This window comes from Mytilus californianus, unplaced genomic scaffold (assembly GCF_021869535.1).
Source record: "Mytilus californianus isolate M0D057914Y unplaced genomic scaffold, xbMytCali1.0.p SCAF_3, whole genome shotgun sequence".
Classification (NCBI taxonomy): Eukaryota; Metazoa; Mollusca; class Bivalvia; order Mytilida; family Mytilidae; genus Mytilus; species Mytilus californianus.
This window is the reverse complement of record NW_026262679.1, coordinates 128,651,618-128,675,852: the sequence shown is the minus strand read 5'-3', so window position 1 is coordinate 128,675,852 and position 24,235 is coordinate 128,651,618. Positions and strand designations below refer to the sequence as shown.

General features: G+C 33.1%; 1 protein-coding gene across 2 annotated transcripts in view; it reads left to right on the top strand.

The window, feature by feature from the left end:
* The window catches only part of LOC127736177 (ADAMTS-like protein 3), a 43,522-nt gene extending 24,432 nt beyond the window's left edge, over nucleotides 1-19,090 (top strand). For both annotated transcript variants that reach the window (XM_052246745.1, XM_052246747.1), the window contains exons 2-10: nucleotides 7,081-7,236; nucleotides 8,039-8,248; nucleotides 9,511-9,669; nucleotides 10,999-11,132; nucleotides 12,190-12,394; nucleotides 14,283-15,131; nucleotides 16,240-16,428; nucleotides 17,103-17,250; nucleotides 17,745-19,090. In XM_052246745.1, coding sequence (XP_052102705.1) covers nucleotides 7,081-7,236; nucleotides 8,039-8,248; nucleotides 9,511-9,669; nucleotides 10,999-11,132; nucleotides 12,190-12,394; nucleotides 14,283-15,131; nucleotides 16,240-16,428; nucleotides 17,103-17,250; nucleotides 17,745-17,857 — 2,163 coding nt within the window. In that variant the 3' untranslated portion in view covers nucleotides 17,858-19,090. The remainder of the gene's footprint in view (nucleotides 1-7,080; nucleotides 7,237-8,038; nucleotides 8,249-9,510; nucleotides 9,670-10,998; nucleotides 11,133-12,189; nucleotides 12,395-14,282; nucleotides 15,132-16,239; nucleotides 16,429-17,102; nucleotides 17,251-17,744) is intronic.
* Nucleotides 19,091-24,235: the final 5,145 nt, after the last annotated feature.

Sequence of the window (24,235 nt, the reverse complement as noted above, 5' to 3'; positions counted from 1 at the left end):
TAAATACTGAGAAGAAGTAGGCCTATATAATAGTACAAGATTATAAATGCTTCAAAAAGTGACTTGCTTTAAAATCGTAATTTGGGAGGGTATAGTGTTGAAAGTTGGGAGAGAAATAAAGAGGAACAAAAACAAACCCAAAGTTATGGGGGGATGTATAGTTAACATGTCCAGTTTTCTAGATATTAATTCAATCGTTTTTGCCAAATCAAAAGTAATGAAAAATTACGAAAATTTATGGTATAGTTTCTCTGTCTGGTAAAACCCTCCTTTAGCAAATTGAAGATTCTGCTTTATAAGATTTTTTTTTGTTTTCTGACAAGTTCCGTTTGCAGGAAAAGACCTCATGTAAGTAACCTTTGTGTTGTGATCCAGTGGAAATAAGTATATACACGTAACAAGTGAACTTTAAAACTGGTTAGGAGCCTCCAAATTTTATTCAACTGTTATCATTGACCCGAACATTACCAATTTATAGGTAGCTCTTTGTAAGCAATATTTATACATCTGAAAAATGTCGCCGATAACTTGCAGAGACGATTGGCGTGAGACGTCGATATTGTCTGCCAGCGACGTCGTGCATTTTAGCGCTAACGTCGAGGTTATCAAAGGGGGGGCGCAATTTTTAGGATAAATCGCGTTTATCTTCGAATCCAGCACGGTGACATATATTTTTTATTTGAGATTTGAAGAAAGCATGACAAAATGCAGTCAATGTAGAAAAATGAAAAAAATGACATTTTCAGAACCACTCTATTTCCATATTTTTAGGTTAAAAAAAGTCCACTTTAGGCATCTGGTTCGCAATGTCAAGCAAGGCTTGAATACCTGTATAGTCATTCTTGTAGGGATTTATTTTTTTTCTTATTGTCACTTATCACAGCTTCAGATTGAACCCGATCTTATTAATTTACGACGAAGAATATCTACTCCAAAAATTTTATAACATTGCCTAACTTTTTTACAAAATTGCACAAATCCCCAATTTTCAGCCGCAATTTTCTCGAAAACAAGCACGGTGACCTATGTTTTATTTTGTGTTTTATTTTATAACTCGCCAAGGCCTACAACATATTTTAAAATTATAAAAATGACATTATATCGAGAAACTGTATCGGATGCCCTTAATGAAAATTGACCCATAAATTCCGTCCCGAAGACTAGATTTGATCGTGGTTTAGTTTGTTAGATATAATCCGTAATGTAGATTATAGGTAGATTAAAAATATATCGAACATGTACTTGATACTAAAATATATGACCAAATAATATTTCATAAATATAAAATGACACTCAAAATATTTTATTTTGTTATTACAAGTATTTATATTTTTCTTTCGCTTCAATAAAAATGTCATTTTGAAAGGACTCATTGACATATTTTTGGAAGTCCACATCTCTTCAAAATATAAAAGATTTAAAGCAAAGCATTAACGAATTTGGTATTGATATCAGATACACAATCTGTTTAAAAGAAGTTTCTAATTTGCTTATCTTAAATTGTTAGGTTGCTATCTCAATGATGTAAACCTCCTTCTCTTATTTCTGTTGAAAATGTAGTCATTGTTAACACAGCTAGATGGTTCCGTCGCTATACATTATATGTTATAATTAGCAAATAAAAAGTTGTTGTTAACGACACAGACCGCGTACTAGTCTACCCGTAACATGTCTCCCCCTTTTTTACTCATGATTTTTTTTATAAAAACTGGATGTTATTTTTCTTCATCGTCACTCATTATTATGTACATCGTACTGGTGTTCAGACGTACTTCCGAAAAGCACCCCTAACTCCCCCTAGTTTCTCCATAAAATACTCATTGTGTAATTAAAGCCATATCGGATATTTTCAACAAGCCTATAATTACGTCCTCTTTATTATTAGGTTATCAGATTGATCTATTTGGACACATCTTGTGTCTGTACTGAGTTTTACCATGCGCGTAGCTACGTTTACGTCAAAACGCCCGGGCGTACACATAAATTTTGAAGAAAAAAATATTTGAACCCAAATAAATTATAAGAACTGATTAAAAGCACACGAGCCTTGTATTTTTTTCTTCAATGACTTGTAATTGGATATAAAAGACAAAGTGACGAAATATACTTTTTAATCAAATGGTATCATATGATTTATTAGGTACATTATGTCATATACATGTAGCTCTGTAACTGTTTCGGTTCTTATACTAAGTACATCCTCGGCTTTAAAATATTCGGCTTTGATCGTTCCTGATGAAGGTAAATCCAGAAAAGTGCTTCAAACTCATGAAATTAATAATGTGTTGTTTTCATATTTCCTATTATATATTTTTTTTCATTTTCTGTCAAAGTCTCAATCTACTGTGAATTCTACTCAGTTTACTATTGTTTAAAGCAATTCATTATCTGGTCATTTTTATGTTACAGTTCAATATTTATTTTTACCGTAACACCTGCCCATCTATGAAAATTAATTAGAACATATGTCCATAAACAAAATTTAAGTGTAAAAATGTGAGTAAACTAGATCTATAAGGTCAAACAAATTAATAGAACGACAACATTGAAATGGAGACTTGCCTTTTGACTATCTCTATATTATAAAGTTTTGATTTTTTGTCGATTGATTGTTTACCCCACATCTCCTTTTAAACGAACCTAATTAAAATATATATCTCTGATTTCGTTATACTCATAAGATACGAGCATGCGAGTAAATATAGATATAAGGTGCTGCTGGAATGTTGCTACATAGAAAAGAAAAGTTCACAATTGGAGGCTGAAATCATCTCCTTTGTCGTAAAGTTTTGTTCTCAACCGACCAAGTATGTTGCTATTGATGAGTTTTTAATGACAGATATTGGTATCTCTTTCTCAATAACGCGTGAACATCCGGGGGTTTCACCCCCAACCAGGAGGTCCACTGTTCTGGACCTCAAACCCCTCGATGAGGTTCGGGCGTACACTTAAAAATGGCCTAGCTACGCCACTGTTTACTGAGATCTTGTTACTTAAGCTTTTAATTTGGATGTTTTTGATGTATAGAAAACAAACAATATATTATCATTTAGACTGTTTAACTTACACTAAAGACTTAATTTGTGTGTTGATGATGTTATTATATGTATCTTTTGTAAAACAAATATTTATTTGATAAAGATGAGTAAATCACGTGCTATATTTTCACAAATTGTGAGAAAAAGAACTAAAACAACAGATCAGTAGCGTTTTTTTTGTAGTGTACTTATAGGTTTCATCAACCCACAAAACTTAGATAGCAATATTTCTCAGCAATGTTGCATGACATTTCATACCAATTGTATATGTCCATGGTTTTCAAAAAGATAACGCCAAAAAAAATCTTTTCTTTTAAACATATCTGGTTAGAAACCGTACTGATTGTAGAAGACATTACTTCCGAGAGAGATATTGATGGATTGTCTTTTCCAATCTTATTAGACTCAGATCTATCGTATTTCGCGTACTAGTCGAAATCTTATGAGCATAAGGAAAGATATCTTTATTTTAATTAGATTATTTCTTTTCGGGAATATATTCGCCGTACTTGCCACGGCTCGTGCTCTTCCTTCAGCTTACGTGCTGTGCTGTTTTTCGTCACTTTTTTTAACAAATTTAATTTCTCTATCCAAAAGTATTGGAAATATCTCCCCTTTTCCCTCAAATACACATTCAGAGCAAATTCGTTCAAACAATCGGTATTTGCCCTTCGCGGATCACAAGTGTACCGTGTACCGGATTGATTGGTAATACTTAGCAATCCAGGCGGTAAACGGTACATACACATTGTTAACTCTGTTTGGTAGATATATTTCTGTAATTGAAGGAAGCAGGATCAATCTGATTTTTATTACAGAAAAGATATAAGATATAAAAATATGAAGATGTGGTATGATTGCCTGTGAGATAACTCTCCACCAGAGACCAAATGATGTAGAAGTACAGGTCACCATACGGCCTTCAACAATGAGCAAAACACATACCGTATAGCAGGCTATAAAAGGCACCGAAATGACAAATGTAAAACAATTCAAACATGGAAACTAACGGAATGATTTATGTACAAATCAATAAACGAAAAACAAATATGATACTAGTATACAGCAACAAACGACAACAACTGATTTACGGGCTCCTTACTTGGGACATGCACATAAAGAATTGACGAGGATAAACATGTTTGCTGATGCCAAACCCTCCCCCCTAAACTTTGTCATTGGTGTAACAGTACAACATAAGAATATCATAAGAACAAACTATAAAAATCAGTTGAAAAGTGCTCATCAGATCGATAAAAAGCAGAAAAACAACTTACAAAAACACAGACCGTACGTGGCAGGGAATTTATTTATCCCTCACAACAAAAAAGGCACATAGTACAGATATGAGAGAACTCGCAGTTACTGTTATGTAGTTCAAAGCCAAAAACAACTAATAAAAAATCATGTTTCTATGATTAAAATATTGATCGGTACACATCCAACATCAATGGATTTAGTGTAAAGACGTCATTAACAGTCAGAGAAGAACATGACGTTGTGTAATGCCAAAAATAAATATGTATCGACAGATTGTAGAACCGTGAATGTACATATGTGTATAACAATACTATTTAGTAAGGTTTTAATTTTACTGATAACGAAATCAATATTTAATCAAATAAAAACAATATTCAAAGATCTAATTACAGTGTTCAACTGGTAACCTTAAAGAATAAGTTTATTTAAAGGAACGATAAGTTTAACCGGATCGTATCTAAATTTCCATGCTCGGAACACAAAATCACCGATGTGCTATCCCGTTTGACTAAGTTTTCTATAGGTACAGCCAAACTTCCAAACCAAATCTTTGTATCTATGGAAGAATTAAAGGTAAAGGTTATAAGTAATCCTTGACTTATTAATTTACCAGTAATACATATTTTACTTTCATTGAGATCCAAAACGTCACTACAGACACGGGCAGATGTTTGTCTATAATAAAAAGGTCAGCGTTACGTGCAGTCTCCAGATGACCATTAGTTTAAAGATTATATTTCCCTTATCCATAAAAAAAAAATGCCACGAGCATTATCTATATAAAAATAAGGAGATGATGTTTTGATTTCCAAAGAGACAAATATCCACCAGTAACCACTGACGAGATGTAAACAACTATAGATAACCGTTCGGTATTCAACACTGAGCAAAGTCCATACCATATAGAAAGCTTTTAAAGGCCCAACTTCTAAAATAGTTGAAACAATTTAAAAGAGAAAATATGGCAGACAGCAACCACCAAATAATAGGCTCCCGAGACACCATATATATACAGAATGTGGTGAGGTTAAGAATGTAAGTGAGCATCCTCCAATCCTCTGGCATAAGTTCTGCCTGTTTACACTATATATCACTTTTTCTACACCTCACACACACACACACACACACACACATAGGCACACACACACACACACACACACACACACACACACATAGGGAAGTAACGTGAGGTATTCGTATGAAATATAAAAATAAGGAGATGAGGTATGATTGCCAATGAGACAGCTATCCACCAAAGTTCAAAAGACGTGGATGTAAGCAATTATAGGCAACCGTACGGCCTTCAACAGTGAGAATACCCATACCGTCAAGTCGGCTATAAAAGGTCCCGACATGAAAAATATGAAACAATTGAAATGAGAAGACTAACGGGCCTAATTTATAACAAAATAATTTACGAAAAACAAATATGACAGACAAGAACCAACGACAAACACTGAACTACAGGCTCCTGACTTGGGACGGACACGTAAAGAATATGGCGGGGTTAAGCATGTTTAGGTCATTATGTTGTCATTTTCCTGTTGAAATTATATTCAATTGTTATTGTTCAATTGTTTAGTTTGACAAATGATGTTGACATTTCATTTTGCAGGTTTGATATTTGTAATATTTATAAAATGTAGCTATGATATGGCAAATATGACGTAGCATGATCTTCCATATGGAATGTCAATGTTATTTTCTAAAGTCGAATGAGAAAATCACAATTCGAAAAATATGTATATTTACTTAGTTTTTCCAAGCATTCCATAAACTTTTTAAGATCTGTTTCACGAATTTCAGATTCACAATATCTATTTTGCGATATTCAGACGCAGTTCCAATAGTTCTGGCCTGCATTAATACAGAATTTCACAAAAATCGGAAATAGCCTTAAAACATAATTAATTTTATTTTATTGTCCAAACATGTCTAACTGAATATATACCTTAGATACTATCTTAAAAGGGAGTGACTGGAGTTTTTATACTACAGAGAGGAAGCATTATAGTTCTGGATCATGATTTCATGATATGTCGCGTGTTTAGTGATTTGTATAAAAAGCTCTTAATATATATGTTTTAATCTTTTGGAACATGTTGTAGGTACAAAAACAGTTAAATCTATGCAAGAGAACAACATTTGAATACACAATGTATAAGTTTATCAAGCTATATAAAGAAAATCATCAGACCTTTTCTTCCTATACTCTTTAATTCAAACACATTATACGATGCTTTACTTATTACTAATCACTCTTTTTCGTGAGTTAAACAATTGCCAATGATTAAATAACGTTTTATTTCAAATAAATTTGTCATAAAAAAAATTAACTGAACATCATGTTAATTTCAAACCAAATCTGGAGCCGAAACCAATTCACTAGTGAAAACAGAAACAATTATTCCTGACTTTTCAAGTGAATGTTTATTTAAAAAAATCTTTCAATTTGCTATTTATAATCACCAGATCTCATTTTCTGTGGAAAAAATGATTTCTTATCGATAGTTTAAACACATGTAATGCATTAAATGTGTCATATGTATATATCATTGTCAAAACTAACAGCACGTTTGAATCGTGACTCACGAAGTATTGACCATGCAGTCAGGGTTTTGTCCATGTCAAAGGATTTTTAACCATGAAAACTATGTTCTAAGTATATGAAAATAAAAAACGAAATACGCGAGACAATAAATCTCCCTTATGCATACAGGGAAAACAACAACTAATATTTGCCAATGAAACGTAATTGCTTAAGATTTGTTTTTCATTTCAGATAGTTGAACTAACATTTGCTGGATCATGGTACAATTGGGGCGGGTGGAATGAATGTTCGAGATCATGTAATGGGGGACTGTCCAACAGGAGACGGATGTGTTACGGTGGTAACTGCATTGGAAACGATATTCAATACAGACTTTGTAATACTCGGGTATATATGAAACATATTTAGCCTTAGTTCATTTCATTCTAACTGTAATTCATCTCGTCTTGTCTTGTCTTGTCTTGTCTTGTGATTAGTTGATAGTTTTATACAACTGGAAGTATTTTCTTTCATTTTGATTAGTATGTGGCAAGTGTTCAATATTCATTTATTTCGATGTATTTTTCTTGGTGAGTTGAGTCGGATTTTTTAGTGCTAGTTCGAAAGGAAACAATGTGGACTGTGACATGTCACCCTACATTATTCAGACTCCGAGCCCACCAATCTTTGCTCTTACAACTAAATGCAACACTTTTAGCGGAGAAGCATTAACTATTTATCAAAGTATAAAAAAGTTCGTATATTGCTAAAGCCATGTAAGACTTGGTTCGGCCATCAACTTAAGAAAATATCTCACAGAGTTTTCGCAAGTAAAGTATGTTTTGGAGTTTAGTGAGGCGTTCATTTTGCTGAACTAGTATACATTATTGTTTAGGGACTAGCTGAAGCCCGATTCCGGGTTCGGGATTTTCTCGTTGCATTGAAGACCCGTTGGTGGCTGTTTTCTGCTCTTTGGTCAGGTTGTTGTCTCTTTGGCGCTTTCGTATAGCTCTTTAGATGTTTCGGTTTTTATATATCATTAGCTTTCAAATATTTGGCTTTTAGCGTTCCTGATGAAGGTAACTACGGTACAGAAAAGCGCTTCGGACGCATTAAATTTATAGCGTGTTGCAACTTGCTTTCATTTTTTCCCCGTTTCCATTCTCTATTTTATTATATATAAATAATTAATTGTAATAATTAATTGTAGAAATGTCCATCGGACGATCTTATGCCGGAGTATGAAGCTTGTCAGTCTTACTCCGGAATCACTGAATGGATTCCACGACAAAAGTACCAATGTTCTGTCTCCTGTGTCGGGAAAACTAAACAAATTCCAGATATGATCAGTATTAATTTGGCCGATGGTACGAAATGCAGTAAACATTCCAGTCACTATTGTATCAATGGAAAGTGTTTGGTAGGTTTATGTTCGGAAACAATATCTTGGTAAAATTCTTATATATCTTGTATTTCTATGGAAATATTGATTTTTTATGAACTGTATGTCTCTGTTTTTTCATAAATGCAGACAAATGACTAGTTGGTCGTAGCATTAAATATCAAATAAAAACATAGTATATGTATGTTTAAAGAAGAGCATAAACCGTTTATACATAAAAAAGTGAGAATCTTGATTGGGTAATAACTTTTTTCAAAATATAATGTTCCGCTTGCTGTCAATGGTGCCTTGTACTTTCATCTTGAGATCGTGACTATCAAGACATTACTAGATAGCATGTTTTAATAATAAGAAGATGGGGTATGATTGCCAATGAGACATATCTCCACCAGAGGTCAAAACCAAATAGAAGGTAAAAACTATAGATCACCTTGATCAACAATGAGATGGTACAGTTTTTTCTTTAATAAATTTCAAAGGCATAATTGGTCAATTACATGTGAGATTTAACTTAGAATGGTTAATTATATGTGAGATTTAACTTAGAATGGTTAATTACATGTGAGATTAAACTTAGAATGGTTAATTACATGTGAGATTCAACTTAGAACTAAATTCTTTTTAAATATGAAAATGAGATGTGATATGATTGCCAATGAGACAACTCTCCACAAGAGACCAAAAGACACAGACACTAACAACTATAGATCACTGTTCGACCTTCAACAATGGGTAAAACCCTTACCGCATATAGTCAGCTATAAAAGGCCCCGAAATGACACATGTAAAACAATTCAAACGAGAAAACTAACGGCCTGATTTATGTACAAAATAATGAACGAAAAACAAATATGATATACAGCAACAAATGACAACCACTGAATTACAGGTTCCTGACTTGGGACAGGCACGTATAAAATGCGGCGGGTTTAAACATGTTTCAAGGCACATGCACTAACCCTCCCCTAACATGGGACAGTCACGGGTCACGCATGAGCATGAGCAACACCACCTGTGCCTTTAGTGGAGAGAAACTGCTAATCCTTCCGGAGCATCTGAGTTAACTCCTGGTTTTAGTGGAGTTCGTGTTGCTCAATCTTTAGCTTCTGTGTAGGAATTTGTGGACTATTTGTTTGTCTTTTTGTAGTTTTCTTTAGTGGACATGGTATACTATTGTCTGTTCTTCTTCGACTTTTCTTCCTATTTATCGGACTATTCAGAAATAAATTACGCGATATTCAGTAGACTGTATTTTATAATTATTATATCCTGCTTTATAGAAACTTGGTTGTGATGGCATAGTGGGTTCTTCTAAAGTTGTCGATGATTGTGGTATCTGTGATGGCGATGGTACCCATTGTCAAGAACGAAAACCAACTCAGGACAAACATGTTTACCAATGGGACGTTCAGTGGACGTTTTGTTCTGTATCATGTGGCGTAAGTTAAATTCAATTATACGCAGGGAGCATCCGGGATTTTTTAAGGGGGCGTAATTGCAGATAACGGAATACGCCGAAAAAAAATATGCTAAAAAGAATATATTTTCCAATCAAAAGGAGTGGCGTACGCCGTCTACATCCCCTATTGAATCATCCAGTGACAAGATTGAATATTTTGAGGACAAATAATTTTTAACTTTACAAGAATACTTTTGCTGTTCTTTTTAAATAAATTGTTATGATTTCTAAATTTTGTGTTTATCTTTTGTGTTATGTGTTATAATATGTTTATTCCTATTGAAAGGGAAGGCTAATTAGGTACAAACTATTATAAATCTGCTACATACAAATACTACAGATTTAACGTTTCAACTGAAGACTTTGGACTTTTGTAGGGGCTGTTTGTAATTTATTAAACAGACCAATCAGACTAGTTTTCGTTTCTTTCAAAACTTTCATCTGTTTAAGTAAATGAGGGGCTTTGGTATCTTGACACAAAAGCTATTGAAATAGTATACTATTGTATGTATAGATAGTAGGCAAAGGAAAAATCGACCAGGAACGAAACACTAAATGAGAAGTATTTTAATCAATTGACTGAATTTGTTTTTTTACCACCCAGTGGCAGATATCTCATGTATATCTATGACGAGAACACTTATGGAAGAAATTGGTCTGTACTGTCTAGGAATTTGTAAATCTAAGTTACATATACTAAATGTTCTTGTGATTAAAAAATATGTCTATACAAAAACAAATAAAATAGGCAGTATTCTGATCTTGAAATAAACACTACTCATATAAAGTAATGAAGTATGAGCATTTTGATACTGAAAAAAACCAAAACCAAAACCAGTTACTTGATAACTGATTTTTTTAAGGGATAAAATTGAGAATGGAAATGGGGAATGTGTCAAAGAGACAACAACCCGACCATTGATCAGACAACAGCAGAAGGTCACCAACAGGTCTTCAATGCAGCGAGAAATTCCCGCACCCGGAGGCGTCCTTTAGCTGGCCCCTAAACAAATATATATACTAGTTCAGTGATAATGAACGCCATACTAAACTCCAAATTGTACACAAGAAACTAAAATTAAAAATAATACAAGACTAACAAAGGCTAGAGGCTCCTGACTTGGGACAGGCGCAAAAATGCGGCGGGGTTAAACATGTTTATGAGATCTCAACCCTCCCCCTATACCTCTAGCCAATGTAGAAAAGTAAACGCATAACAATACGCACATTAAAATTCAGTTCAAGAGAAGTCCGAGTCTGATGTCAGAAGATGTAAGGAGCTTACTAAAGTCTGTTCATTTTTGATTAGACAGGATTTCAGACATCCCGAGTGAGTTGCTGGAACATTAAATACAGCCAACAAGTTCCCGAATTCTACTGTAATTACAAAACGCAACCAACAGAAAGTAAACGCGAATGTTCGTCAGCAACATGCGGTCCACAGTAAGTGTCAAAGTACCATTAATTGTTCATTACTAGCATGCGGTCCATAGTAAATGTCAAAGTACAGTAGATTGTTCGTCAGCATCATGCGGCCCACAGTAAGTGTCAAAGTACAATATATTGTTCGTCATCATCATGCGGACCACAGTAAGTGTCAAAGTACAATATATTGTTCGTCATCAACATGCGGACCACAGTAAGTGTCAAAGTACAATATAGTGTTCGTCAGCATCATGCGGACCACAGTTAGTTTCAAAATACAATACTAGTATATGGTTCGTCAGCATCATGCGGCCCACAGTAAGTGTCAAAGTACAATATATTGTTCGTCATCATCATGCGGACCACAGTAAGTGTCAAAGTACAATATATCGTTTGTAAGCGGCATGAGATCCAAAGTAAGTGTCAAAGTACAATTGAATGTTCGTTAGTGGCATGCGATCAAGTATGAAATACGGTATTGTAGTAAGTATGGACGGATAAACATATTTAGATCAGTGATTCGGTTCTTATTTATTCTTTTATTATGTCGAGAAATGATCTTGTCAAAAGGTCGACACGTCAGCACGTCAACAGGTCGATAGGTCGACAAGTTAACAAGTCAACAAGTCAACAGGTCTATAGGAAGTGATTGGGTTAAGGTACGGGGTTAGGGTTTGGATTATAGGTAGTGTTAGGGTTATGGGATAGGTTTAATATTAGGGTAAGGCTCAAGTTTACGATAATGATTAGGTTAAGGGTTAGGGTTAGGTTAAGGGGTAAGATTAGTGATAAGAGTTTACATTCGTTAGCGGCATGTGATCCGTGGTAAGCGTTATAGTTCATTATCTGATTTCATACTTTAATTAATGAGTCTTTGCAGTTTCAGTATGAAGTAAAATGCCTTATAAGATAAAGTCTACGAAATATCGGTAATTATAAACTTTTAGAAACAATTAAAACAAACAAAATGGCATTTTTATTGTTTACACTAATTATAATTACTGTTTCCGTGATTTAACAGTTTATTCAGTAGTGTTGAAGAAATGATTAAAGTGATGTGCATGGGTCTTTTTAGGTGGAAAACTAGTTTATGGCAATCTTGTTCAGTTCAGTGTGGTGGAGGTTTTCAGAGGCGTAAGATTACATGTGTTCACACAACAGGAAGGTATAAAACATTAGAGGTGTCATCATATCGCTGTCCTGATCCTATTCCACCATCAGAAAGACCTTGTAATATACAATTCTGTCCCTCAAATTGGCAAACTGGTCCATGGACACAGGTAATATGTCTAACGTGGTCATTTTGTTATAGAACAAGTAATTTCCTTCAGAATGTAGCATTGTATCATTTCGTTTTCTCACGGTAGTAAAGCTATATAGAAGCGTTAACAAAAAATAGGGTTTAAATATTTATCGGTGCATGGAAAATATTGAAGCGTGTACAAGAATTTGGGTGCGTCTAAACACTGCTAAGGACTCCTTAGTGCACTAAGGACTTATAATATGCCACTAAGGACTAGAAGGCGTTCTATTACATGTAAACAAATTTCATATCATGGTAGAGATTGATATTTAATGCATAAATTCCAAATTTTATCGAAAAAGAATTACAAATAAATGAATAATTGAAAAATGTTTAGACAAGTGCCGGTTTTTCTTTGATTTTTCCGAAAATCATCGAACCGTAAGACACGTGTCAAATTACATAGCTGATTACACTATTATCCTAAATAATGAAAAATTAATTATTTTGCAAAAGAAAATAACCAGACTTTAGATATGTATACCATACAATTACTTAAGGATTTATTATTGTTTTTAATACCTTTTTTTTTTAATTAAACATCTATAGTTTAAAATCTTAAGTATACATCAGTTAATTTATTGATAAAACAGAGAAAATTGTTTAGTCTTTTTTTAAGTAAAGAGAAATGTTTGTCCCGAGACCCCCCCCCCCAAAAAAAAAAACAACCTATGATTGGTCATTACCTAAGTAGGGGCTAAAATTTGGAGAACGAGGCCTGACTGCCATAAACAACAGACGACGAACAGCAAACAGTGATACAACATTTGATTTGTATGAAAGACAACGACGGACACAAACTGATAAACTGAATAATTTCAACTACCATAAGGTGCCCTATGAATTCAGTTACATACTTAAACTCGTCTAAGGAATATATTTCTGGACTAAAACGATATCAGTATGTTTACTGTACAAACAGACAACAATCACAAAACGATGGATAAAATTGTGGCTTATATTGATTAATTCATTTTTTAAGCAAACTTTGATTGATTGATTGTTGGTTACTAAACGTCCAGTGGCAAACATTTCATGCATATTCAGGACGAGAAGTCGTTTCAGAAATAGATTATTTATTTGTGACAAAATTATATCTTTTGCTCTAAATTAACATATACGATTCTGATAATATTAAGAAAATTACAACTTAAGTCTCGGGAATTATTCGTATATGAAGGCTTTTGAGCATAGAATATCAAATTTTATTATTGTCGACATTTTTATTCCTTTTGTCTTGATAACTCTTAAATACATAAACATTTTAACAAGCTGACCACACCCTAACTTAATAGTTGACATCGTGAAAGCCATGCACCTATTGCAAATAACTTTATCGTAAGAGAAATTATACAAAAGCAAAATGATTTGTTCTTTTAATCTTTGTAAATAAGAACAAAACATTTGATTATACATATTTAGCACTATTCTTTACAATTGTTCATTACTTAAAATAAAAAGATTATGATTGTTTAATCGTTTGTTATGTAAGTTGGCTCGTGTCAATTGGTTCACTGATTTTCGGCAATATCAAAGAAAAACCGGCACGTGCCTAAACAATGTTCAATTTCTCATTTAGATTTTGTGGTTCTTTTTCTTTAAAATTTGGGATTTATGTATTAAATATCAATCTCTACAATAATATGAAAACAATGTACATGTAACAGCACCCCTTCTAGTCCTTAGTGGCAAATCCTTAACAGTGTTTAGACGTACCGCAAGAATTTTGGTCGGAAAGAATTGCTTAAAAATAATTTTTTGTTGCTTTTGAAAAACTAATCTAGAAAAGAGAAACATTTAAAGATAACCGCAACATTTGAAAAGAAAATTTTAAGCATATACATCAGACTTTCTCTATATTTCAGTGCTCTGCTACATGTGATGTTGGAGTCCAAGGACGTCCCGTTTATTGCATGAAAACCTTTGTTCGTGGAATAAAAGTGAATGTCTCAGACAGTGAATGTATGGGACTTAAGCCCCAAAATTCAAGACCATGCTCTCAGCCACCATGTTTTAAAATGCTTTCATTCTCTCCTCATATCAAACAAGACAATTCAACATTTATTCAGTTAAAGAAATCAAAAACAATTCGACTTAAAATTGGAGTTAAAGCCATTCTTTTGTCAAGACAATCTGTGAAAATAGAATGTCCAGTGGACAATTTTGATACATCACTTATATTTTGGACGAAAAATAATAGACTTGTATCAACGTCTATTTTTAATAGAGTCTATGTTACCTCTAAGGGAGCTCTTAAGATTAAAAGGACTGATGTGTCTCAAGATACTGGAATATATACTTGTATAGCAGGGATGGAAAGTGGAAATGTAGTCATAGAATTCCAAAGTAAATTGATAGCAAGACAAAAAGCAAAGAAAATAAAAAAGATTATGTCTAATAAAAGTAATAATGAAATTCTTAATATACCTCAATCAGACATTATTCCAGGAAGGGGACCACAAAATATAATCGCATTGCCACGCGATACTAAACATTCCAAAGACTCTGCTGTATATATAACAAGCGATTGGTCTAAATGTTCTAGAACCTGTGGTCATGGTTTTCAAACTAGAAAAGTAACTTGTAATGTTGTGACAGATAAATATATAAGAATAGTAGCAGACAAACAATGTCGTGAAGTAAAACCAGAAAACCACAGAGTATGCAAAGGTAACCCATATTGTCCAGTCTGGAGAGATGGTGCATGGTCAGAGGTAAAGAACTCAGTCACATGTTCTCATGTTTTTACATTTAAGGTGGTACCAAACACCTTGACTATAATTAATTTGGCTCGTTTAATTTTCATAAAATTTTGACAAAATATTTACTTTGACCCTGTGATAAAAATATTAGAATTTCAAAAAACTTGAACCACACACTTTATCGGAAAAATTTCATTGGATATATAGCAGTTTGACAAACACTAATTTTAATCATTGAAAAGCTTAATGTTTCTTTAACAATAGAACGTGATTAAAACGTTCAGCTGATTTTTACAGAGTTATCTCCCTGTAGTGTTATGTACCACCTTAAACAATTGATATAGAAAGCACAATGAGAACCAATAAAGCGAGACGTGAGTTACATGTCAATGAGACAGTTACCCAACAACACAAAAAAGACATCTAGCGGTGAACATACGACCTTCACCAGCAAGCAGTTGTCTACTCAGTATATCCAGATATTGTGAAGTATTTTGACCCACTTTCAGTAATGTTGTCTTTGTGGTATAACTACTGTTTGCAAAACTTTAAAGCTACAGATTTTGTTCATAACTACTCATTGTGATACGTCCAGGAAACATGAGTAGAATGCAACGGTATCATAAAGAATAATTTGTATATCAGACTTGGAGCGGGATTAATGTTAGAACACTTTACTTATAATACAATATTCGAAAGTGCTTCTCGGTTCGGATTTTGGATAGATTTTCTCATTTCAAATGATTCTTTTTGTATACTTTTTAAAACAAACAGATATTTTTTTCTTTGGTTTAGATAATTACGTCATTACATTAACTATGTATATGAAAGTTTTAAATAAGCACAACATAAATTTAGTCACCGAGCTGTGACCGGGAAACAATTTGAGAGAAACCGAAATTGATGGGATTAAAGTGTTTTTGATAACAAAACAAGTGCTCCAGTTTAATCTTTAAATTATCAACACCTTACACTTTGGTTATAAAACCATTTCATATAAAATCAATGGGCAAACACGCAGAAAGAAGACACCGCATATTTTTTTTTTTTTTCAATAGAGTTTAAGTCTCGAGTGTTTTCTCATGCATATATCTATATGTACTCTCTTTTTCAAATGTAGTGTTCAGTTAAAATATGCAAGTTTGATGGAATAGCAGTACAAACCAGAGAGATACACTGCAGTGTAGAAAATAACCAATCCATCACTCTCCCTCCTAATAAGTGTGACAGAAAATTTCGTCCTCAAACTCATAGACAGTGTATCAATGAAGAGTGTGAGGCTATCTGGAAAACCAGCAAATGGACATCGGTAAGACATGAATAAATGAGCATCAACAATCATATATTATATAAAACATACATATTTTGACAGCTTATTTGTTGTTATCAGGTTATGCGGTTATTTGCAGTCGGGAAATGACTCATGATAAGGAAAGATGTTATGCACAGTGGTGCAGAATTAGGGCCTAAATGTTTTAGGGAAAGAGGACCGCCAGTTCATATAGTTTGATGTAGACGCACAATGCACGATTTTAATCATATAAGGATTGTGATACAAAGTTTCAATCAGCCATGATTTTTACTGATATGAATATTAAAATGTATCAAGGATTTGTATAATTAGTCTCACTATACAAATGTATTGACTTAAACCTTATCTTTAAACTTATATCGAAAATACATCAAAGTCTACATAAAACAATTATAAATAGTGGCATACCACACAGCAAAGCAAATTATAAATATTATAATGCTCAGTCAAATTCTTTCAAAACCGAAACTATTAGCGTCTGCTTTATACGTGAGCTAAAAATAAAATGACAACGTATGTTAGATACTTAATTATTTACTCAGTAGTATTCCCCATGTTTGAAGAACAGGCAATAACATTCAATCAATAAATAAAAGATACAATGATAATGAAAATAGTGAACATTGGATCAATAATACTACATATAAAAAGACAAATTTTTTTCCACCTAGTGTAAACCAAGATGTGCCAAGAATGGTAAGAAAACAAGGATGTTATCATGTGTATGGAAACATAACAAAAAGCAAGCACAATATAATTGTAAATCAAAACCAAAACCATTACTCAGGAAAGTTTGTCGACCAAAACATTGCAAAAGGAGTAAGTATAATCAACATAGCTTTTATTTAATAAATCAGACCATTGTAATTAAAGTTTAGAAAAGTATGATATATGGTGTAAAACAAATCTGAGTATCATATATACAAAATGTAAAATTCTCAAGGATGCATGCCATAACATAAATACTCAAGAGTTCAAATAAGAATTCGGTAGTTAAAGGAGAACTTTAGGGAAACATGTACAGAAAAGCAATGGTACGAAGCTCGAAGTCGCGTCGATGAATATTTTATTAGTAAACATGTACGCTGAATCTACTGTGAATACAGCAATGTAATTTAGCCTATTTAAATCAAAATTTGGCAAACATATTTTAGAGAAAGCAACACAAATTATTTACACAAATATATTCTTGATATATTTTGTATCATCTTTCAGAAATCGGATTTTAATCTCATAAAATTGTGTATGAAAGACCATAAACTGTTATTTAAGTATGAAATATAAATAGACACAATAAACTTTTTATTTTTCAGAATGTTTTGATATGTCAAGATACTGCAGCATTACAAAACTATTGAACATGTGTAGATACAGAACATTTAGAGACCGATGTTGTGCAACATGTACTAACTCTGTTCTAACATAAGATTGTCTACAACATGAACATTCTTTTATGGAAGCTTTTAAATTTATTTGGTGCTAGAGTATCTTCAGTTGTAAAAGTAAGGAAAAAAGTATTCAAAATACTAAAATCAAAAGATATTCAAAATTACTTTTAACCAAGTCACTTTAATAAATCTATACTAAAAGACTACAATATGGACTACAATTCTGGCATGTAGGAACCATGATTCAGAAAAATTGATTGACAAAGTGTTGTATATATTGTCATTGTATTGATTGTTGTGATTGTTTTATAATACCGGTACATGATGGAAAGAATGTTTTCTAACACTTAAGAACTTTTATATGCTGTTTTCTACGAATTGTAAATCGTTCTTTTTGTCCGGTGAATGTCGAGATGGTAGAGAAAATAGGGTGCATATATAATAAACGTTTTCTACAGTTTTCAAACAATAGCTGGCAAAAGCTTTTGAACCTTTGTTTAAACATATAAATTAGACAAACCACCTAAAGGTCAATTTTGATTTAGTATTTTCAGATATTTGAGATGTTGAAACATATTCAAATTTGTAGGCGGTAAACATTTTGTGATATCATCTTCTCGTACAGTTTTCAACAAATATTACTGAAATGCTCTCTGTATGGCCTTCAAAAATATCTAGCAATCTGGTACAGATACAGAACCTGTGTCCACGCCTTGCTTACAACTAATTACAAGGATCTGACCTCATTCTGTTATTTTCCGTTTTGGTAATTATATGGTTATTGTTATGTCCTTTAAGGTAATAAAGCTCTTCAGGCGCTTGGGTCTTATTCATTTTAAGCTTTCAAATGTTTGTGTTGGAATGTTCCAAATGAAGGTAAATCAAGCAAGGCGCCTCGTACGCACGACATTAATACAGTTCATTTACTGGTTCTATTATAACCACTGCTGGTGGACTATTGGTCCCCTAAGGTATTATCAACTCAGAAGTCAGTGCTTCGGTACTTGCACGATTTTTAACGAACTTTTCTAAAATTATGCGTTGATAAATTTAGAAATTATTAAGAAACTAAGGTTCCAACTCTCTGGGCAAAGTTTAGCATATTCTATGTGAATGATCAGTTGGATAGCAATGGTCAATCAGTACGGACGCAATGCATTCATTAAGATTTTTTTTAACATTTCCCTTTATTATACGATCCGTTTATTGTAATTGGAATATTAATCGTTGTGTTTCGCTGCATTGCATCATTAAAATATTATAAAACAAAGTATCATCTACATTTTGTGTTTATTTACTTAGGTGACAAGTTTAACTTCCGAGTGTTTGGCGTAGAAACAGAAATTATCAAAGTCTTTGATCTTACACGACACTCAATGTGAGCGCTACAAAGAGACCACCAAGGTGTTTCAGGACCTGGAGTCATAAATTTCGAGTGCAATTATCGTACTCAGACTCAAAATTTTATCAATCAAAATATTGGATTTGGTGTTTCGGGCACAAAAAAAAAAACCCAACAAATATACAAATGCATGAACAAAAAACAATAAACGGGGAAAAAAATATGATAGACAATAACCAACGACAACCTTTAAATTGCAGGCTCCTTACTTGTGACAGCCACCTATTAAATGTGAAGGGTTAAACATTTTTGCTAGTACTCAACCCTACCCTAACTTGTGACAGTAGTGTAACACTATAAAAAACGGAAAAAATCAGTCGAAAAAAGCAGAAAACCCCAAAAAGCAACAAACGTTATAGACTTAAAGTACCGATCTTATAGCACTCGCATTTACTGAAAGCAAGTTCAAAGCCAATTTCAACTAAAACATAAATCATGTTTCCATGACTAAACTATCAAGCATTTCACATCCAATGGAAATAGTTGATTTATTATAAATGTAGTATCTGAGAAGGCTGACTTATCACAAAAACTTAACGTTGACTAAAGGACTAAGTAAATGAAGTCAAGATCAGATAAACACAATCAGAACTGTACACCTTATATATTCTACCATAAGAGACCTTTTTCGTTATATACATAGAATGTGAGAAATTTACCTAATTTATTTTTATCTTGTACCAATGAACCCTGTAAATAAGGTCATTGTCAGATGTCAATGTGTACACGAATTTTAGAAATTATGAAAGTGCCAAATGTAACTGTTTCTATTTAAAAACCTGAAGAATCAATTCATAAACAAAATAAAAATAAGAAGATGTGGTATGCTTGCCAATGTGACAACTGTCCAACAGAGACCAAATTACCTAAACGTTAGCAACTAGAGGTCAACGTACGGCCTTCAACAATGAGCAAAACCCATACCGCATAGTAAGCTATAAAAGGCTCCTATTGACAAATGTTAAACAATTCAAACGAAAATATGAACGGATTGATTTATATACAGAACAATTATGAACAAACAAATAAAACCTGTTCTAACTTTGAATATATAGTTTCAAAGATGGAGATTTTATAAAAAAAAACTAAACCTGAATACTGCACTATAAAAATTAAGGTTTATGGCATAAAGAATATTTCATATGGACAAGCAGGTTCGTACGCTCCACAGAGAGTCAAATTGTAAACAAGCATATCACTGCCACTACCCAGCTTAAAGCTTCTTCCGAACATTTGAAAGTCCCGACTATGTACTGGTTACCTAAATTACACAAACAACCATTTAGATTTCGTTTCATCTCCGCATCTAGTAAGTGTTCTACTACTAATCTGTCAGTGCTTCTAACTACCTCCCTTACTACTATCAAAGAACTTGTTATTAACTTTTGTAATAAGCTTATAAAAATAATGGTATTAATTATTTTTGGAGTGTTAAAAATTCTTTAGAGGTTTTAGATAAATTACGTGCTTTTGATGGTCCATTTAATTCTGTTGAAAGTTGTGATTTTTCTACTTTCTACACTACACTTCCACACAATCTTATCAAGAAAAAGTTTTCATATTTAATTAAATGGTCTTTTGAAAAATCTCGTTGCAAATTTATTTGCTGTAACTCGTTTAAAGACTTTTTCTGTAACGAAAAAGGAGAGCATGCTAGATACACTTACTAGAAATGTGAAGATATGGTTGAAGTTTTAAATTTTCTCCTGGACAACATATATGTACGTTTCGGCGATAAAAGTGTATCGACAGGTAGTAGGTATTCCTATGGGCACTGATTGCGCCCCTTTAATAGCAGATTTATTCCTGTATTGCTGTGAATCTCAGTTTATGACCAAACTCAGTAAAGACACGTCATTGCTACATTTGGTTGACACATTCAACAATACCTACCGTTATCTTGATGATATTTTTTCGTTAAATAATCCAGAGTTCTCTAAATATACTACCGAAACTTAGCCAAAGGAACTTACTTTAAATAAATCTAACATAAACAGCAGTGGTTGTCCTTTTCTAGATTTAGACATTTCAATTTCTAAAGGGAAACTCCATACTAAATTTAACGACAAAAGAGACGATTTTTCATTCCCTATTGTTAATTTTCCTTTTTTAGACGACGATGTTCCTTTGGCTCACATCGTTCGTTATGCCCGTGTGTGTAGTGATGTCATAAATTTTAACGAATGTAATGAATGCATCACTGGTAAATTATTAAGTCAGGGATTTGTTACCATAAATTACTTAAAATTTTAGTAAATTCTTTCATAGATACAAAGATTTGATTAGTAAATTTGGCTGTACCTGTAGAAAACTTATTAAAAATGGTATTTCACATCCTAAATTTTACAGCAATATTGTAAATGTTGTAATAAGATCGTTGAATATTGCTTACATTGGCACAAACATCGATTTTGTCATCAACAAATTAAAACTTAAATCGCTGGGATGTGTTTAAGTTGATTTTAGTGTCTGATGCATGATTTTTTATTATTAACTGTTTTTGGCTTTTAACTAGCTTTCAGTAACTGCGAGTATTCTCGAATTGTACTTCGTAGTTTGACCTGTTGACACAATTTGTAATACATTTGTGTTATTCAATGTTTACCTATTTAGTGTTATATCTCGTCTCACTATTTTTAATATGTAATAAGTATTTAGTATGACGATAAATTTTCACTTCTGTTCTGGAACTATGAACAACAAATTTATTAATTTTGTAAAAAAACATTTCCATACTCCTAACAACAAAATTATCTTATTTAAATACCTGTGTACGTTATTTTATTTAACGCCATTTTGTCCAAGATTATAGTTGTTATTTTTTACATTGTACATTCTATGAGGAACTTGGTGCCTTTGTATTTTTCTTCAAATGTCAATGTTCATCTATCATAAAATCTATGTATAACCAACGAAATGGTTACAATAGATGTAACCTCCCCTTTCTGTAAATGTGAAAGACTTTGATCTTGTAACCATGGATACAACAGATAACATTTATGTAACGGACCTTGACATACTTTTTCCTCAGAAGCATGCAACAACTTTTAAGTTTGGCTTGGCTTATTTATGTTGAAAATTGTTGTTGTCTTAAAATTTGTAATAATTACCTTCCTTCAGCTTCAACGAATACAAAATTTTGATTATATTATTTATATAATACACTTCTGTCACCAAGACACACCCTTGAGAGTCGACTTGTTCAGGAAAATTATTGAAAAGATACAAGTATTAATAGTGATTAATGTATAAAATTCATCTTACAAAACATAATAGATATAAGAAAATGTGGTATGAGTGAAAATGAGACAACTCTCCATCCAAGTCAAAATTTATAAAAGTAAACCATTATAGGTCAAAGTACGGTCTTCAATCTGCATGTATATTGACTTCTAAATGGCTTTTGATTTTTGTTTCCTTGGGTTGCTGTCTTACCACTAACCCTCATCTCCTTTTATTCACATCTGAAAATACAATCTTTAAGTGACAGTTAATTTTGTTCATATATTCTTAACTTTCAAAACATAGTTGTCGTGAATATAGCGCGAACTACGTTCCTATGTTAATGTACTTTTGTTTGTCTACGTCGGAACGTCAATGACGTCGGCGTGGGCGGAAGTCATTCTATATGTTATTTAATGGTAGACTTGAACGGCTGTATTTCTATATATCTCCTATCGCCACTACATTTTGGTGCCGTGACTGTCGGAAACAATTGAATCAAAATTAAAAGCAGTACGAAGAGGACACAGAGGGCAAGTTACAAAGTTATTAAAGAAATTTGATGAGATTGAACAGAATTCGGACTTAGACAAAGAAGATGTGAAACTAATATCGGATGCAATTGAACAGAAACAAATGACTTTCGTGGATTTGAATGAAAAGATACTAGATTTGACGTCGGAGGAGGATGTAGCGGAGGAAATTCAAGAGTCTGATAAGTATATGTTTAATTTAGAGTCCAAGCTTCGGAAAATTAGAAAAATATCACATTCTGATTCACTTTCTCAAAATGTCGCATCAACGTCTCTAGATCCAAATGCAAACATATTTTACGCCATCTTTCCCACAAATTCATCGCTTACCAATGCCAATGTTATACACATCAATGAAACTGAAATTAATGTACAGCCAACCCATTTTGATAATTTCCGCTCCATGCAAAATACACATCGTGACTTGCAGTCTACAAACAATTTGTACAACCAAGGATTTTCTTCGGTATCAAATATCAGTCAAAACCACAGATTACCTAAACTAGATTTACCGCACTTTGATGGGGAAATTTTACAATGTCAAACCTTTTCGGATTCCTATGAATCAACTATCAATTTTAACAGTAATTTGACCGAAATACAGAAATTTAGTTACTTGAAGGCCCAACTCCATGGTCATGCCGCCCAAACTATTGAAGGTTTTGCACTGACAAATGCCAATTACACCACTGCCGTTAATTTACACAAAGAGCGTTTTGGATCGCCTCACAAGAAAATTCATGCCTACATGAAAGCGTTAATGGAAATGCCGACTCCTAGCAACAGTTTACAAAGCCTGAGAAGTTATGGGGACAAACTTGAAGCATATGTCCGGGAACTACAGTCATTAGGTCAGACGCAAGAGATGTACGGAGCCCTGTTAGTTCCGATAGTACTTGGAAAACTTCCACCTGAAATTCGCAAAAATATTGCACGAGAACATGACAGCGACAATATTTCTTTGATTGAATTACGCAAATCGATTGTAAAAGAAATCAAAATTCTAGAAGTAGGCCAGACTACAGATTACGGAGATAATCACATGACCGCTACCTTTTTCACCGGAGCGAAGTCGAGACAACAACTTCATTATGACCATAAACAGACTAAAATGCCAAAAGGGACACATGCTTGTGTTTTTTTGTGACGGAACACATCATTCTACTGAATGTACAAAGGTAATGGACCCCACAGACAGAAGTGCCGTAGTAAAACATAAGAAATTATGTTTTAATTGCCTTGGATCTCATCTCGCCAAA